The 19490-nt window shown below is 42.3% G+C and overlaps 1 protein-coding gene across 1 annotated transcript in view; it reads right to left on the bottom strand.

Annotated features, from left to right (window-relative positions):
- Positions 1 to 18507, bottom strand: part of JAK1 (Janus kinase 1) — a 37234-nt gene extending 18727 nt beyond the window's left edge. Inside the window, exons 1-7 of the mRNA XM_033151885.1 lie at positions 18407 to 18507; positions 9055 to 9132; positions 7567 to 7765; positions 6054 to 6177; positions 4040 to 4193; positions 3104 to 3267; positions 621 to 960 (exon numbers count right to left, since the gene is read on the bottom strand). Coding sequence (XP_033007776.1) covers positions 621 to 960; positions 3104 to 3267; positions 4040 to 4193; positions 6054 to 6177; positions 7567 to 7765; positions 9055 to 9060 — 987 coding nt within the window. The 5' untranslated portion in view covers positions 9061 to 9132; positions 18407 to 18507. The remainder of the gene's footprint in view (positions 1 to 620; positions 961 to 3103; positions 3268 to 4039; positions 4194 to 6053; positions 6178 to 7566; positions 7766 to 9054; positions 9133 to 18406) is intronic.
- Between the last annotated feature and the right edge of the window lie 983 nt (positions 18508 to 19490).

Genomic DNA, 19490 nt, shown 5'->3' with positions numbered 1-19490 from the left:
ATTATAATTGAATTACAGAGCTTGTCCACATTTCTGCTTGTCCTATGACTAGAAAGCATGGGTCCAAGTGGTTTTTCATTTGTCCCAAGGAAAACCCACTGATTACCACTGAATTGGAACAAACATCAACCGTTTGTTCCGATTCAACAGTAAACACCGGGTTTTCCCAGGAGAAAATGGTGTGGCAAGCGGAATGAGTCCCAAGTGAGGCTTTAGAAGTGCAAGACTTCATTCATTCTTGATCATCTCACACCCATCAAACAAAGAGTTCAAAAGTCCTATAACTGAAAAGATCTCAGTCCATTGCTTGAACTTCCTTCTGTTGTACAGTCTTGTTCTAATGAAGCCTTATTTAAGAAGACACTTTTACCAGTACAAAGTGTGTTTATAAATAAGTAAACACATGTAAGCCATAGCTACCGACTGGCAGCAACTTTCATGACCTCAGAGGCTGGGTGGTTTACCTACAAGATTCCTGATTATAGCTGTTTCTGAAATTAACAATATGCTGTACAGATGTTATTTAAATAAATAGGTGAAATGCAACGAAACAATTCCTCTACAGCAAGGACTTTTAGCTAGGCAATGGAACTGGCACTTATGCCCCCTATGGTACTTACAGTTGGTTTCAGCCGCCACTGGATTCCATTATTGCCTGTTACCATCACTTGATAACATGGGATGATCTCAGAGTAACCCGTGTCAAAGATCTTCTCATTCTCTGATGAAATCAACAACGAGGCAGTCTCAAGTATTTCTGCACCAAAATGTTGCGTTAACGTTTCCAATGTTGCCAAGTATTTCACCTTCAGATCATGCGGAGAAACGCTGCTGTCGCAAATGGTCTTCTTGTTAAATTCCTTAAGGAAATCCTTGAAAACGTTGTTTATCCGTGTTCTGGTTAAGATGTTCCTCTGTCTTATGGTCTTGCTCAGGCTTTCGGGAATATACCGTTTATAGCTGGGAAGGGGTGGGGAAGAGATGCATATTCACTGTTTCTGAAAATGTTTCATTTATTCTAAGCTGCCCAAGGGGATATTTCATGAAAAACAATGTATAGAGAAACAAAAAAAACCTTTAAAAAATCAGATAAAAATACTGAATAGATATACGTAAACACATAAAAGCATATTTGTTGTTTATGAATGCAATGTATTTAAAGTATATGTGGTTCAATTTATTCTTCTTCCGGCTCAAAAACCTCTCCTTGAAATAAGAGGGTTGGTATCCTTTGATGTTTCCACCACTGACAGAAGGCATGGTTTCCAAAACTTGGGTCTCCAGCATAGCTGTCAAGTTTCGGATTTGAAAATAAGGGATCAGCAGTCTCACCTATCCCGGGGACAGTCACATGTCAGTGGTGGGCGGAGCCAGAAGCAAAAGTGGGCGGAGCAGCAATGTAAACTCCAAACGGGCTCGGGCTCGGAGTGGAGCAAAGAGGAGGGCAGCCAGCAAAGAGGAGGGCAGCCATGTGCTCCGTGCAATGGAGCCCCATTGTCTTCTTGTCTGATCCCATCAAAACAGGACAGGAAGCAGCAGCTGCTCAAAGGCAGCCAGGCTCCGCCCGCCAGCTAAGCCTATTGGCCGGCTGAGGGGCTCGGCGGCAACGGATAGGGGCTGATGCAGGGGGAGGAATACACCCCCCTGTAAGCACGGGAAACGGCTCCCACTTGCTTTGAGGGCTGAGGCTTTTCTCTCCAAGTAGGCGAGGTCTTTCCACCCAGTCCCTGGCCAGCAGGGGAGGAGCTGCTTCCATTAAAAACGGGAAATTTAAGGGAAATAAAAAATAAGGGAGAGCAGCGGGAAACTGCTTAAAATAAGGGAGAATCCCGGGGAAAACGGGATACTTGACAGCACTGGTCTCCAGCTGTTTTTGGACTACAACTCCCATCATACCTAGAATGCAGGGCCCTAGTGGTCAGGGATGATGGGAATTGTAGTACAAAAACAGCTGGTTGGGAAACCTTGATGTATAGTTGTTGTTCAGTCGTGTCCGACTCTTCGTGTACCCATGGACCACAGCACACCAGGCACGCCTGTCTTTCACTGCCTTCCGCAGTTTGGTCAGACTCATGTTGGTAGCCTTGATCTATAGTAGGCATTCCCAAATTGTTATCTGAAGACTATCAGCGTTTGGCAAGATTTATTCAGGAGGTCTGCAGTCTCTGTGTGTGGATTTGTGGTTGAAGATGGGAGACAGCACAACCACTGCACTGAATACTCATATTATTTATAGTTATGTTTGTATTGCTTCTTTTATTTCTTATATTGTATTGCAGTTTATTGCTCAGGTCTGCATGCTTACTGCAGACTTGATGGAATATATGTTTTGTTTGATGAAGTATATTCAATTTGTTTCTATTTCTTTATTATTGAATTGTGGTGGTCTATGGCTCGTAGCAATAAAGATCAGCAGCAATAAAAATACAATTAAGAAACATATAGCTTGGTCAGCCGTCACATTCTGCACAAAATGTGCCGGGCAAGGGACAGATGACCTTCCTGAATCACATGTCCAGATTGAACAGCCAATGAACACCTTCCATTGACCAAGGCTCATGCTTCTGGGGATATAAAGGAGCTCTTAAGAACAAGTCAGAGAGTTTACCTGGCCCCAACTGTTACCATATTTGTCATGACTAGTTAATACAGTAAAAGTAGTGTTCTGAACAACAGTAATAAGGAATAGTGAAATAAATGGAGCTAAACCGAGAAGGTAATGCTTCTGGTAATTGCAGAAATGTGCTTCTTGACTGGTACAGTTGAGACCAAGCTGAAGATTTCCAAGTCAGCAAAGCCCTGGCTAAACTACTCTCTTGTAGTCATGCAATATCAACAAGACAACACAGGCACATACTGTTGGTTTGCTAACAACAGGAGACAACTGAGTGGTATGGAATTGTGTCTGGGATTCTGAGGGGAGAAGGCAAGAATTCCATCGCATCAACTACTGAGAGACACACCACTAAAATGCTTGAGTTCAGTGATAACTTAAGTCATTACAGTTCACACCAATATAGGTTCAGGACCCGCTGTGGCAAATTTGTACTATGAATGCCTTCAACTTCATAAAAACTTTTTAAAAATAAAAATTCCGACTCACCTGATGTCTCTGGAAACATCTGGCAACTTCAGGTCTTTTTTAAGTGCATAGTGTGAGATTGCAAGCACAGCCATCCCCAGACACTCATTTTCAATTTCATTAATCTCCTGGTCATTTTTAGGATCCCGAACAGGTGCAAAGCATCTTACCAAATCATTTTGTCCCTAATCAGAAAGCGGGAGAAACCTGTTTTTAGCTAAAGGCATGGCTATATCATTTCAACCACCAGAAACCTATGAAGAAACTGAACCTTTCATGTGAAACATTTTAAAGTTTGACTCACAAACGGGCAATGCCACTTCTTCACAACAAAAAATAAATAGTTAACACATACAGGATCAAGAGGCCCAGGTGTACTATGCAAAAAAGGTTCACAAACCTAATTTACTTATATTGCATTATCTATAGGTAGCTTTTCTGCAGATGTGCATCTAAAGAAATATAAAATTAAAATGAATCCATTTATAAAAAAAAACAACCACTGTTGAACATTTAGTCAGTAGCGGCCAGTGGTGTGGGTGCAGCAACATGGCTCCCCCTGCTTCCCAATACTGGCACTTATTGAGAGGGAGAGGGGAGAGGGAAGGTGCAGGGAGCTCAATGTGCAGCATGTGGAGGTGGGAAGCATCAGATTGGCTCCACTGCCACGCACAACACTGGGCCAAGCTCCATGTGCCCCTACTCTTGGCAAGCACCAGTGGCCCACCAGTGGCCCACACCACTTCACTAACCACTACTGCATTTAGACACTGTATGAACAGAGAACTTAAATTGGATTTTATATGGATCATTTTAAAAATCGATCAATCAGGTCATGAACATGATTATGAGACCCACCCCCTTCCTGAAGAAACAAAGATAAAATTGTACTGATAATTTTTTTAAAAAAGGATGCTGCTGCTATACCACCAAACATAAATTCACTCTCTAACTTACCTGTGCAAAGATATATTCTAGTGAATATGCATCAAGTAGAGGTGTTCCTTCTTGTGCTAGTTTCTTCTCATAAGGACTCTTTGATTTCTTTGGAGAATGTCGCCAGACCAAGGGTTCGCTTTCGTTTGTCCCATGCCAATTAGTAAAGTAAAACCTTGAGAAAGTAAAGAACGGGACTTAAGGAAACTATGTGATATCATGTGCAAAATTTAACCTTTTTAATATAAGACTGGAAAATAAGGACTCGGCAAATACCAAATTAGAACCTGGTCAACAAAAATAACATTCAGCTAACAGGAATGGCAATTCGCTCATGACAACTCAAGTTGAGGCTGCTAATTTAAGATTAGCAAAGCCATCTGCAGCTGACCTACCTAGTCCCTTACTGCTCCCTCCCAAGCCCCCCAACCACCTTGTGCAGCCCAAGCCAGTGATGGCCGTACAACCTTCTTAACACAGAATTTCCCCTTAACATGACTTAATCCCAGCAAGTACTTCCTGCTAGGCACCAGTATCACTCAGAGTAATGACTACACAAGGTTGGGCAAAACAGAACATTAAATTCCACCCAATAGGTTTGTGACCTTGGGGGAGGGGGAATCCAATTTACCATATTTAATATCTGGTACAGTACTGTTTAGTTTAATCGTGCCACTAACAATACTGTCACTGAAGCGATGAAAACAGAGTAAATTTAAAAGAACATTCTGATAAACAGGAGGTGCTATCCTGTTCACATGGATCTCTGGAGCAGAGTGGGCAAGAGTGACACTATATACTGGAAAGTCCACAGTTCAAATCCTCCCCATGAACTTACTAGGTGGCTTTAGGTTTTGTGAAATATAAGTAATAAAGGAGGATACTGATGATAAAGATCAACTAAATTAGAAGTGGGTGGCATAATATGTATGCTTAGGAATTAAAAGCTAGAAAATTAGACTCTCACTCTGTGTGTGTGTGTGTGTGTGTGTGTGTGTGTGTGTGCATTTTAGATAAAAAATGATGCATGGGTCTGGGAATGGCCACATCTCCATCAGATCAGCAGATACACCTTCTCATCCATCACATTGCTCTACTTTATGTAGCCTGGAAATACAAACCATCCTAAAAAGGGTGTGTGGAAATGATTATGAGAAAGCGGCCATTAATTTGCTTTTTCATTCCTTAACACATACACAAATTAATAGCCTCTATCTTGTATCTGTTTTTACTTTGCTGTTGTTTTTTTGACTATAGCCAATTTCTCTTTGTGCTAAATAGGACAACCCCACCAGGGTTCAAAGAATACACTTTTGCAGGCTACAAAATGCTGTAACAATTGTTCCAATGGCAGTCGGAGATCAACGTTACCTTGAAGACCACGTTTCAGGAAACCCACAGTTCATATAAGTTTAAATACTTATATACAGAGACTATAAGAAGTTCAGATTCTCCTGTAGTAAGTAGGGTTGACATACGCCCAGAATTTTCCAGACATATCCGGAATACTGAGGATGGCAGAAGTGTCCGGGTGGAAATCGGCAGAACGTCCATGAAAATCTGGGTGTATGTCAGCAGTGCCATTTTTGTCAATTTTTCATTAAAATAGTATTTTTAAAAGTGATTTTTTTGGGGGGGGGAAAGCTCAACAACTAGGGGGAGGGGAGCTCTGTCCAGATTGTCAGTGTTTGAAATATGGCAACCCTAATTGTAAGACTATCAAACCAAATAATTACGACTTTATGCATGGCTTATTTACTGAACTTATACTGTACCTAATCTTCTCTAAACACCCCTGGAAACTCAAGGCAACAATCAAATAATAAAAGTTACAATAAAATCATTTTGTGTCATAAGCAGTAAGACTAAAACCTTTTCAAACCTTTTAAGTCAGACTCTTGGAAAGAGATATCCAAGGCTATAGTCTGAGGACTGGTTGCATTTCAAAGTAAACTGAATTAAACACCATATTCTACAGAAAGGCACAGTTATCTGAAAAGATTTAACAATGGAATAAAAGTCTTGTTACATGTACCTCATGCGATAATGTACTCTGAGTACAGTTTTGTCATCTATTTGGAAGACGTGATTTGGGGCATACCACAGCTTTGTGTGTTCGTCAAAGAGTGCAAACAGATTGTGGCACAATGGAGATATAGCTGTTAAAAGAAAATGATGCAAGTTAATCAGCTGGGGGGGGGGAACACACTAAATATGTATTCGCACAAGTCCTTAAAAAGAAAAAGGTGGTAGGAAACTGAGCAGAACAGAAGACACCTAGAACTAAAGGGCACGTTGCATGTGAATAGCAGCCAGTCAGCACTGTGTGCCAATCTGGGAGGTGGGGGGGGGGGGAATTACACAGTACTAGACACTTGTAAGGACAAAGTTGGATAAAACAAGTACAGAAACTTCAGCCCTGTTTGCGTGTTAGCAATCATGAGAGAAGTGGGAACTGTTTTGACATAATAGAATAGATGAGATATTAAACCATCCTCATAAGAAAGCCACTGCAACTACCCTTCTGAAATTTGACAAGATGCATCCCCTCAGAAGGAACTACCATGCCTACAAATATCATTCAATTCAACCAAAATATAACAAAGTTATTGCCTGTTCCTTTTTTTTGCCGGGGGTAGGGGGAGTAGGGTATTCAGCACAAAACCCTTAATTTGGTGGATATTGGTCTGCAGAGGAAAAAAATCATCTACTTCTGTCAAAGGGACTTTAAAAAAATTATATCCATAACAGCGAGTGTGGGAGGCATGATGCTTTGTTCTTCGGTATCAGGATGCAGGTCTGCACCCTAAACCAAATCTGACAGCCTCAGAATCGCTTCAGATCAAATGTTGCTCTTTTCCAAAGCAAGGTACAAACCAGATATTGTGACCAGTGCACACCTTGGTAAGATGGAAGAGGACATATTAGGGAACAGAACATATTAAGGAGGACTTAGTGGGTCACATTTATACATGGTGTCCACACAAGCAGAGGCAAAACTGATAATTTGTTAAACTAATAATTATGAACGAAAAGGGGGGGGGAACTAATACAATATCTAAAGGGATATTTTTAAAAAATAAATAAATCAGAAAATCATTCTATTTAAACCAGAAAAGGTAGTTGAGAATGGAATAGAATGAATTTGAGTGCTGGCGATTGGTGGTATTTTCTTTTGGGGACTGTCTGTCGTAGTTTAAACCAATGCTAAGGAATGGAGGGATTGTGTTCATGGTTTGATCACCTCATATTGTGCTTCATTTTTACTTATTTTGTAAGATAACACAGTGAAGCCATGAATTCTTGGCCAACTCTAAATCCATTAAGGGAAAACAAACTCTAGTTTTCTCAAAGGAATCACCTACAGAGAGTGTTCCAAAGGCCCACAAACAAGATTAAAAGGGTGGGGGGGAGAGAAAAACCTATTTGGGGAATTTCGGCAGACACTAGGCTGATTACATGATTGCAACACTAGGCTACGGCACACTAAGCTAACTGCATTGGCATTCAGGTTAAACAGTAGTATAGAGAAGACAACTAAAACTCACAGCATTTCCGGGCAGCTTCAATGCAGAGGTCTTCTGCTGTATACCTGCCAGACGTATACCTAAGAGGAAGCTTCTCTTGCAAATAGAATGCTACTTCCAGGCCTGGTTCTTGAGCTTCTGTGTTCACTTCATTTTTCCTGGAACTTCTCAGTTTGGCACAGAAAGCCATGGCTTTGCAGTCTTCTCTTACATTAAAAAACTATATTCATGAAAGGGGAAGAACCAGAGAACAGTACACAGAAGAGTTAGATTGTACTTCCGTTTTCTTCTCATGTTGCAGCTAAGGTTGTGTAGGCATCTGAGGATAGGCACCAATGTGAGAAAAAACTCCAGAAAATACTATTAACAGTAAAGACTCTAGTAACTATGGTCAATTTTGGATACACAGTTTTCTTGCAACAGTGAGGCGCTAACAAAGAATCCTATCCACCTTTTAAGACACGAACATTTTTGGGTGGAATTGACAGTCAATACTAGTTTCTTGATTTTAATAGCAATTAACATCAGCTATTCTGTTTTGGGCCTGGGATAAAAAAAGTTTCAGTGCACTGTCAAAGCAACTTATTTGATCTGGAACAGCTTTTGCTCTTTCACCTACTTAGTTAAATGGATGGCTTAATGCCATTTCCTGTGTGTAGACACTGTACATCTTTCTATAAAGTGTTTTTAAAAATTAAACAGCGCTTTCCTCCAAAAGTGGGTGGCACATAGCAGATGTCTCACTGCAGCAGCCAGCTATGGGAAATTCAGGGGTGTGGGGTAGCAGGTTGAATGCTGTACAGGTATCTCCAGCTATTGATAGATGGGCCAATTTTAGAATGTTGCTAGTGAGCAAGTCAAATGGTAGCTTCTCCTCTGCTCTACACCCTCTCAAGCTTTGATTCTGGTTCTCTGTTTGGTGGACCATCCACCTAGATGCCCTCTCACATGGCACAAGCCACTACTAACAGGACACACACTCCTAATGATATAAATACCAAGATAGCATTCCAACAGTAAAAGGAGTATACCACCACAAATCTGACACTGCTGAATTTAGACTCAACAAGTTCTGGGACTGTCACTCGCAACAGAAATTAACAGATCATGCTCCACCGCTGTATCACCAGTGGCCCCCTAGTTCAGAAGGGGTCGCCCATGGGGACGAGTTGTTGCATCAGTTCTGGATTCTGGATTCATTTGTGCTCTGCACAACAATGAGACACACACTATTGTTTCCTGCTCGACTTTGTGATCTCACTTAGCTGAAGAAGAAGAAATCCTTTCTCTCTGTACTCAGGACATACATACCTATCCACTTAAGTACCACTTTGAGCAACCGACAAAGTGGGCTCTGGCTAACCAATTCTTATACTATAACAAATTGGATCTTTAAGTTGCCACAATACCACATATGGTATTGACTGGCAGGAAACAAACAAACAAACAAAAAAGGTGTGTGGTTTGGTCTTAAATTTATTAACACTGTAATTACATTAAAATACATACCGGCATTTATATGGCTGTTTGAACTTCCAAGCCAGCTAAATAGATGTGACTTCAAAATAATCCAGAATTTATTCAACCCTGAACAAGAGAACAGAAAATAGTATCAAATCCCCAAATTTTAGGCTACAGGAAAATAATGCCAAAGATTATTTTCAGTTTACCAGAACAGGGTTTTAGGAATCTAAAAATACGATACTTTAATCATATAAATGTTCTAAACTAGAGTGGCTATATATTTGAGGTGGGGAAAGAGAGATTTCCATTCTGTCTATAATATAGCTAAAATACAGCACCAAAGCCAACTTTTCAAAAAACTCTCATCCAAGTCTGATGTTCCAAACATCCCAGGTTATCATTTTACAACAGCAAGGAATCTTTTTCCATTGGAGAGCCACATGTCCTCATGGACAACAACATTTAGGAAGTGGTGGGATCAGAAGGTGGAGCAATGGCTACATTTCAATCACAGGCAAAAGTATTTGAGGATGTAAAGCAGGATTGGCAGGGGCGTGGCCTGGGACAAATGGTGTAGCCCAGTGGTTTTCAACCAGTGTGCCGTGGCACCCTGGGTGCCACGACCAACAGTGGCCTCTGTCCCTCTTTCTTTCCTTTCCTCCCTCCTCTGATGCCCTCTCACATCTCTGCCTCCCAAAGGATTACACAACTGTTTGGTGCATCAGCAGCTCTGGCTACAAGCTTCCCATGCAAATAGTGCCTCTGGGGCTGACCAGGGGTGCTTCCCAGGCCACTGTGGGGCAGTGTGAAGAGGCACCTCTTTGGGGGGCAGAGGGGGGAGCTCAGAGACCAGGGCAGCAGCTGCAGCTGCCCAGAGGACTCCCAAGGAGAGGGGGAGAGGAGAGGAGGCTGAGGGAACACCCCACAAGGGAAGGTGTTTGGAAAAGGATGAGACTCTGCCAGCTCTGCAGGCAAGGGGTGACATAACTCAGCACCTGAGCCCCACAAGGTGCTGCAGAAAGAATGTAGTTGGGTCACGGGAGCTGTGGACTCAAAAAGGTTGAAAACCTCTGGTGTAGCCCAGGGAGAGTCCTGAGGGATGGAGAAAAAGGCCCACCCCTATTTTACAAACACAAACACAGAACATGATATTAACACCCCCTTTAGTACATCTAGTATTCCACTCATAGGGTCTCACAGCAAAATTAATTTTGCCTGAAGACTACAGAATCTAGACACTCATTGGAAATGCCTTTTTTAATAATAATAACTTAATACAGGAACAATGCATTTGAAAATTGATTATACCACAACCACCGAAACATTTGTGAGAACTACTATCAAGGAAGAATACAGATTTAAAGATGAAAAAATAAAACCTACAGCTTTCCCGAAAACCTCAACTCAAGTCAAAACTATTGCTTTTGAGAACTGCTTTTATGCTACACTTAACCCTTAACTCTAGTCTCCAATTATAGCAACTATTCCAGGAATACAGAAAGTAGTGAGTGCAATTCTTTTGCAATAATCTTCTGGGGGCCAAAACAATCAATGCCCAGTCAATAAGTACTTACTGCAAAGCTGTCCTCATATTCTTGTATGTATTCAGTAGGATTTTATTTTTTTTAAAGCAGCTCTTCAGCAACAATCTAGTCAGTGGGACGAACTAGTCATCCACCATATTCACCTTGGTTACTGAGTACTCCGTATCCAACAAATGACACCATTTATCTAGACACTTAATACAGTTGTATCATAGGAGAAGAAAGGAACAGAAATCCACACTTATGATCCACACAAACAATACCTTGTATGCTCTTGAGCATTTCTATTGCTTTGGCAGAATCATGCTAGGGTGCAAAGAGCAGTTCCTTCTATCATCTGCTGCTGGGATTTGTGTAAGGTGGGAGTGGAACCTCGCTGCATCCTTTGGCTTGTCGTTGTCTGCTCTCTATGGCAATGGCCCCCAAACTCCCCACCCCGCACCCTAGACTGGCCACAGACCGCTTGAATATTACTGAGGGCTTTGGTGGGCTGCTTAATGGTTTTTCTGCTGTTGTAGCAATTGTAATGCACTGTGTTAGGTGCTTTATGATTTTTAATAATGCGGTCCATGCTGTAGACCACAGGCACAAAGCTGATTGCAGTTTGGGAACCCCTGCTCTATGGTGGTCTATAAATAAATATATGTTGACTAAGTATTTTTAAAAGCAAGTGACAACTGTAAAGTATTTTGGGTCTGGCTCCATATACAGCCGTACCTCGGAAGTTGAACGCCTTGCGAGTTTTGGCTCCTGAACACGGCAAACCCAGAAGTGAGTGTTCCGGTTTGCGAATATCCGACGCGGGTTCCACGGGTTCCGATTGGCTGCAGTAGCTCCCTGCAGCCAATCGGAAGCCACGCCTTGGTTTCTGAACGTTTCAAGTCAGACGGACTGGATTGCGTTCGACTCCCAAGGTACAACTGTAATGTAAATGACACATCTCTTAAAGCAAGACCAATCACCTTGGATGGTGTGAAAAAGCGCGTAATATACTGGATATACTGATTAATAATTATTCCTCCACTTGAAGCAGTAGATGTGTTAGACATTAAGATCTTAATATTATAATGGCAATTGTTTGCCAGTAAGCAGTAGCTTAATTTAGCTACTGAAAATAGTATGAAATGTAATCCGGAATTTAAAATTAATCTTAAAATATTAATATTGGAAGGGAGCTTGAGGGCATTGGGTAGTGTTTACAGAAATCTATGGCCAACATGAAAAATTTACAGCCTTGTAATATCTCTGTACTGCTAATGGAGCTATTTCATGATTGGAAGAAGATTGCAAGGACAGCCACTAAAATCGCAATTCTTTTAAAGATATTAATGGAGGAAAACATTAAAGGATTCCACTGTTAACTTCCGTGGACTGGAAGAGAAACCAGTTCCTTCACAACTGAATCTTTATCTTGTTACCCAAATACTTCTTAGTAAATCTGAATAGCTGCAACTCATCTTCCCAGCCACTTTTTAAGAAGTATTCAGATTTGGGGAAGGCAGCAAATAAATAAGCCATTTTTTTGAACAGATAATTTTTATTACAAGACTTTTATGCCACTTTTCAGGACTGGGGTTCTTTCAAAGTAGCTCACAATCAAAACAACAGAAGCCTGCACATTATCAATACAAGCATTAAAACCACATTTTTAAAAAAAGAAAAACTCATAAACATAAAAAACACTGAAGGCCAGACAGAATCACTTTGACACACTGTCCTAATTTAAAAGGTGTTGTTGTTTTTTGTTGTTTTTTACACAGCACACTTAAAATTCAATAAGGAGGGAGCCAGCTATATATCTAGGGCAGGGTTTCTCAAACTTGGGTCCCCATCTGTTGTTGGACTACAACTCCCAAAATCCCTAGCTAACAGAACCAGTGGTCAGGAATGCAAGAAGGGCGTCCTTGGTAGATCTACATTGTTGGGTGCAGTATGCCTCTGAATACTAGCTGCTGAGAGTCACAAGTAGAATGATTGTTGGTGAACTCAGGCTCTGCCTGCAGGCATCTCCTTGGCCACTATGAGTGCTGGACTAGATAGTCCTTTGGTCTGAGCAGGGAGGGAGATACTCCTTCAAGTGCTAGAGACCCAAGTTGCTCAGGGCTTTATAAATTAGAAACTAAACCTGGAATTGGGTCTGGGGGCCTATTGGCAGTGCAACTAGTGCAATACCAATGTTATCTAGGCGAACAGAAGCACAGCTCACAACCCTGGCAGTTGCATTCTGCACTAGCTGCACTTCAGGATTGTCTTCGCAGGTGGGCTCATGCACAATGCATTACAGGAATCTAAACTTGAAGCTAACTAAGCATAGTTAACTATTGCAAAATGGCCCTGGTCCAGAAATGGCCGTATCTGGAACTCCTCACTGCTGATACCGCCTCAGTTTCAGGTGACAGCATAGAACCAAATGGTTGGGTTACAACCTGCCATCACCTACACTAACCAGCATAGCTAAGTGTGCATGCACATGGAAGCTCATACCAATAACAAACTTAATTGGTCTCTAAGGTGCTACTGGAAGAGGAAAAAAAATATTTTGTTTTGACTACGGCAGACCAACACGGCTACCTACCTGTAACCAGCATAGCTAACAGTGCAAGGACAATGAGAGTTAGACTACAATACCTGGAAGGCTGGTCACAGGTTCTACATCCCAGACTTAAATAAATCAAGTATTTATGTGCATGAGACATGTTATTCCTAACATGCAACAATCAAATTCACAAATGCTCAAGGAACTAACCATTTCTGCAGCATTCATTTTAGAAAGGGGAAATGAAAAGTTCCTGTCCCTCTGAGATGAAAGTCTAAACCTATAGCTCTCCAGAATATTATATATGCCAAAAACCTGTCCTTTCATCAGGGCAAGGTGAACACCCCACATAGGCTTGCTTGCTTTATTTATTTATTTAAAATTTTGGTTTTACTAGCCTAAAATTATAATACCAAATAAATACCCACACTGAGATTTCTCTGAATCTCTGGACTTATTTGTCATCATTTTCAACTGCATATTGTTTCATAGTCCATATTTTGTATTTGTCCATAGTAATTGTTACATTACAAGTGTTATTAAAATCCTCCTAATGTTTTCATCTGCTTACAGTGGTCTCCTAAGTAAATTATATATTTTTTCCCATTCTTTCTTAAAGTTTTGTCATCTTGGTGAAACTGACCAGAAAGCTCAAGAACAAAGATGACACACAGGCATATTTAAAACACTTCTTCTCTGAAATCATAGAATTGTAGAGTTGGAAGGGACCACGAGGGTCAATCGTGTCAAACTCCCTGCAATGCAGGCATCTTTTGCCCAATGTGAAGCTAGAACCCACAGCCCTGAGATTCAGAGTCTCATGCTCTACGAACTGAGCTATCCCATACTCCAGGGCAGTATGTAAGAATGTGCATTAAACAAATTCACAAAATAAATGAATCAATATACAATTTATATCCATTTCACAATCAAGGTTGTGCTACTAACAAGGCCCTATACAGTTCAGGACCAGGTTACCAAGAGACCACTTCATCCCTTATATACCCAGTAGGTGACTATACACTGCAGGAGAATTTCTCTTTCAAGTTCAAAAAAGACAGAAGCCTACTCCACAGTAACTCGGAGCAGGACTATTAGTGTAGTTGCACCTGTTGGATAAAACCATGTCCCTGCTGAGATATGACAGGCACCCGCTATCTGTACTTTCCAGAAACTCTTGAAGATATTTTCATTTGGCCAGGTTTTTCAACTGGATGCAAAGGTTTAGAAACAATACAAAGCAAACATCTACCTTCCATAGTTTCTGTACTCTTTTAAAAACCATTTTAGCTGTTCATATGGTAGGTTTGTAAACCACCTTGACACATTTGCAAAAGGAGATTAATAAACAGTGTAACCATCATGCCAATTAAGATTAGGTATAGAGGTACATCTATAATTTATACACATTCTGAAGATATGTGCTTTGTATCTAATAAATTTCTTCTCATAGTGTTCAATCTCCGATCGGAAGGTATGCAACTGGATACTGCTGTATAACTCAGATCTGAAGAAGTGTGCATGCACACGAAAGCTCATACCAAGAACAAACTTAGTTGGTCTCTAAGGTGCTACTGGAAGGAATTTTTTATTTTGTTTTTGTTGTTTTGATTATGGCAGACCAACACGGCTACCTACCTGTAACCACATGCAGATGTTAGAGAACTGCTTCATTTTGTTTAAAGTTTTGCTTCTCCTCATCCTAACCACTACTTTTCACCAGTCTGCTTCTACTTCCCCTTTGAATGATGGGGTTTGGTTTTATTTCTCTGAAGAAATGCTGAATTTGCTAAAATACATGCAGGAAAAAAGTTGATTATATTTGATGTAACATGTCCCACTCCCTGCAAAGGGTGCATGTATGAGGCCTTTGAGAAATAATTATATATAGATATGGTCCAAGACCATGAAGGAGTTCATCATTTCTAGAGGAAATTGCATCCCCCTCTCCACACACAAGTATTAGCAAAATGTTTAGGTGAAGAGATGCAATGGCATGCACACATACACACACACACAGTCACACAGACATGTGCGATAATGAAGAACAAGCATAAAGTCTGACTTAATACAGGTGCCTATTTTAAAACAGTATTTTACAGAAAATCATAATCATATTTGCTCCAAAAGTCATGTTTAGCCACACTCTAATGCACTCTAATTCAAATTCAGCTGGTGCGGCTCCGGGTACAAGTACAGTCTTCCCTTCCTTTCTCCCCCCCCCCACCCTGCCCTATAACATGATGAGATCTAGAGAAAGACCTACTGGCAGCAGCATTTGGGGTCATAGCTGTCAACTTTCCCCTTTTTTAAAGGGAAATTCCCTTATTCCGAATAGGATTCCTTGCAAGAAAGGGGAAAAGTTGACAGTTATGTTTGGGGTACATGTATGCCCTGCATTCCTCTACTTGTCTCACCACTAAAAAAAGTTATTTGAAATACCCATGAAGCACCTTATTTTTTTGCTGATAAAGGACAAATAGAAATATATGCATGGTATAAGGTACTTGCTTACTAATGGGGGGGGGGGTTCTATATCAGAACCCCCAACACAAATCAGTTCATTACATATGAAGCAAAAGAAGACGACATGCAGAGTCCTGAGAAGGCTGAACTGCTGTATAAAAATACATAGAAGATAAGCAAAAGTAGAGTTATTTATCTGGGCAATTTATGAAACAGAAACTTTCAAAGAAAATTCCTAAGCAGTTTCATCTTTTTCACGAGACCCCATTCTAGTCTATCACTGCACAATTACTCATTGTCATAGGCTCCTCTGGTCCCTTCAAGTATTCAAGATAGGACACGTTCACACACAGTCTTTCAAACACCCAAATCCACTTAGCAAATCCACCATGGCTCCTGCAATGCTATAACACCTGCAACAGCTTCAGCTAAAAAGGTGTGGTTTCCTGTACACTTCAGGGGGGGGGGGAAGAAATGCATTACTTTTCTCCATATGTGGGCAAAGTGAATACACTGGTGCCCATACTGCAATTCATAATTTTAAAATCAAGAGTTGTTTTTTAAAAACTGGTTACACATGCTTCAACAATTACCAGTAAGTAATTCACAAGAAATGTATTTTTGGCAGCAATCTACAACACAAAATACAAAAAGTATTTTGACATCAAACTCCAAGTAAACAAGCATGGGAATGAATGGAGCTTAATGGGACTTACAGGTAAGCATGCAAGTCTGCAGTCATAGTTACCAACAAGTCCTGTAGCTAACATGCAACTGTTTAACTTTAAAGGGAAATAGACTGATGCTCTTACTCCATGAATCTTAATGCCTATGAAGAGAAGGGCTTCAGGCAAGTGACATTTAGATTCTTAATTCATCCCAACTTGAAAACTTATGGGTACATAATATTTTAAATATAATAATAATAAACCCAAAACTTAATACAGTTCCTTTTAAACCCCGATCTCTGCACCTGACAAGCCAAGCACCCTGCTTAAAAGACTACAGTCCCATAATACAGTATGTGTCTGTCTGTCTGTCTGTCTCTCTCTCTCTCTCTCTCTCTCTTATCAGGAAGAAATACCACTGCTCAGTGGGACTTACAAACACAATCTCACAAATGCTTGCTCAGTAGTATCCTAAATGCCCAGTGACATGCATGAATATATAATAGGTGGAAATGCACAGTCCATATCAGGTATTTTTAAGATGACCAAATAGTGAGCTCATTAGTATGGGGGAAGGGGAGAGATTTCAAATTCTGTTTTCCATTGCACAAAGTAGTACTACCTAACTTTATTATGGTAATTTCATCCATAATGTTGCTTTATATTGCCATAGAAGAGGCACATCCATATTTCTTCACTTTGTCAAAACTATAAACCATAGCATTGTAACAACTGGCTTTATCACCCTAAAGAGCCTAACAGTTTGTGCTTTGGTCACATTTTAGTCAATATCAGTGCTGATTAACAGCAACACATTTTTCACCTGGTGCAAATAAGTTTCACCTGGTGCAAGTTCATCAAGTTCGTTCTGTACTCAAATTGCTGCTTTACCACTCCTAAAAACTGAAGACTAAGATGTACACATAAACACAGTAGAATGAGCAGTTCAAAATAGACTTTTTTAAAGTACATTTAGCAAAACAACTGCTATGACACAGAACTGTTTTTTAACACGAAGTCAATGTCCTTATGCAACATTGCTAATTGTGCCTGTATCAGTTCCTCTTTCCTCCCCTTCCCACACCATTTGTCCTAGAAGAAAGACGGCTTCATTTCTCTGGCCCTCCCCAAAGCAAAACACAAAACAGTAAACAGGGAACTTCCTGATGCTACAGCTTTCTTCAGAAGCCATGCCATGATTCAAGATTAGTACTATTAGTGCCCTTCTTCGAATGCTGGAGTTCAACATACAAAACCCAGCGATCGGCAACAGCTGCGAGTTCTTTTCTGGTTTTAAAGAAACGATATAGTAGCCTGTGTATGGACGGGATCATCTGGTTATCGAGATCTGAGCAAACGCACACACACACACACAATCATCACTATTAACACCAAGCTGTCTCAAGAACACAGAGCTCCTCTGGTGCGATTATAAACAGGATGTCAGCCATCTCTACTTCTGGTTGTTTGTCACCAAAGCGCAACGACGACTTGTACGCGCGAGCAGGCTATGTATCCAGAAGGGAAGGAAGCGGGTTTGTTTCTCCCCTCTCTCTCTTTTTCTGCAAACCTCTGGTCTCGTACACATCCCCAGCAACAAGTCCACCAGTCATTCCTCCCTTCATCTCTTTTATTTGTGGGGCGGGCAACAGTCGAATTTCTTGGCTTCTGCAGGACCCCCCACGAAGCCGCCTACCACTTAGTAGTTGGGCCACCACCAACCCTCCCCCCCCCACCGAGCTTGGTGCCGCCTACTCTGGCAGGCAGCAGCAGCTCTCGAGGGTTTCAATTTCCCCAGTCCTGCCTGGAGAGCACCGGGGATCGAAAGCACCGTCCAAAGTAGCAGCCCTTCCCGGGAGCTCCAGCCATTGCCCCACACCCCGGAGGAAGGGACGGACGGAGGCTGGCGGGATTCCCCTTCCCAAGGCGGTCCCGCCTCTTGCACTGAGTCCCCACCCTTGGAAAAGCACCACGGGGGCGGGGGGGGAGAGCTTTGAGGGCAGGAGCCCCCGAGCCCTCTCCCGCAAAACGGGCAGGAGTGACCCCCAAGCTGGGCGGGCCAGGCTTCTAAGACAGCAAAATAAGAGTTACCCCCCGGGGAAGGGACGCTATTGGCGTCCCCTCCCCGGGGGGTGGAGGAAAGGAGGGCTCCTTTCTCGCCCTGCGCCCCTCGACGTACTCACCGCTTCCATGGGAGCCTCCCTGGGCGAAAGGGTTTTCGCGCTACTGCTGCCCGACCTCACTCCCTGCCCCACATACTTTCCTCTCCGGCTCTCCAGCCAGAGCAAGGTTGGGGGGGGGGGAAGCGGGGTTTTCCAGGCTCCGGCCCCAAAGGGGAGTCGAGGTCCGCTCCCGCCCACGCAGGATGGCGACAGACCAGCAGAAACCCTCCGCTCCTCTCGCCGACGGCTGAGTGAGGAAGCAAGCCAGCTCCGCCGAGTCAATGCGCAAGCGCCGGGGGGGGGGGTTGTCCAGCGCAGGCGCGCTGAGCGCGCTGAAGTTTCCTCAGCCTTTGCTACGTTTTCGGTCTGTCCGGCCCCTTGCGCGTGTGTGTATTTTTTAAAGTGACGTATTGTTCCGCAAGCGGGAGGCGGGGCGGTTGCTGGAGTCGCTTTCTCGTGCTGCCACCCTCCGAACCTCTCAAGGAGGAGGCACACGAAGAAGGGCCCCAGAAGATGATCTCAGGGTCTGGATAGGTTCATAAGGAAAGAGGCGGTCCTTGAAATATTGCGGTCCTAAGGCTTCACAGGTCAAAACCAGAACTTTGAATTGGGCCCAGAAACTAATTGGTAGCCAGTGCAGTAGGACCAGTGTAATATGCTCAAACTGTTCTGCTCTGGTGAGCAACCTGGCAGCTGAATTCTGCACCAGCTGAAGTTTCCAAACTGTCTTCAGAGGCAGCCCTATGTATAACACACTGCAGCAATCTAACCTTGAGGTTACCAGAGCATGGACAACAGTAGTTAGGCTATCCGTGTCCAGATAGGGGCGTAGCTGGGCCACTGAGGCCATCTGAATCTTGAGTGACAGCAGAGGATCCAGGAGTACCCCCAAGCTATGAACCTGCTCCTTCAGAGGAAGTGCAACCCCATGAACAGCAGGTGATCTCCCACCCATCCAGTCTAGGGAACCATCCACCAACAGTGCCTCCATCTTATCTGGATTGAGTTTGTTTGTTGGCTCTCATCCAGTCCATTACCAAGGCAAAACACTGGTCCAGCACTTCCACTGCCTCACCTGCAGATGCAAAGGAGAAACAGAGCTGAG

This window comes from Lacerta agilis, chromosome 6, assembly GCF_009819535.1.
Source record: "Lacerta agilis isolate rLacAgi1 chromosome 6, rLacAgi1.pri, whole genome shotgun sequence".
Taxonomy (NCBI): Eukaryota; Metazoa; Chordata; class Lepidosauria; order Squamata; family Lacertidae; genus Lacerta; species Lacerta agilis.
The sequence above is the reverse complement of the archived record's forward strand: the minus strand, read 5'-3'. Positions and strand labels throughout refer to the sequence as shown.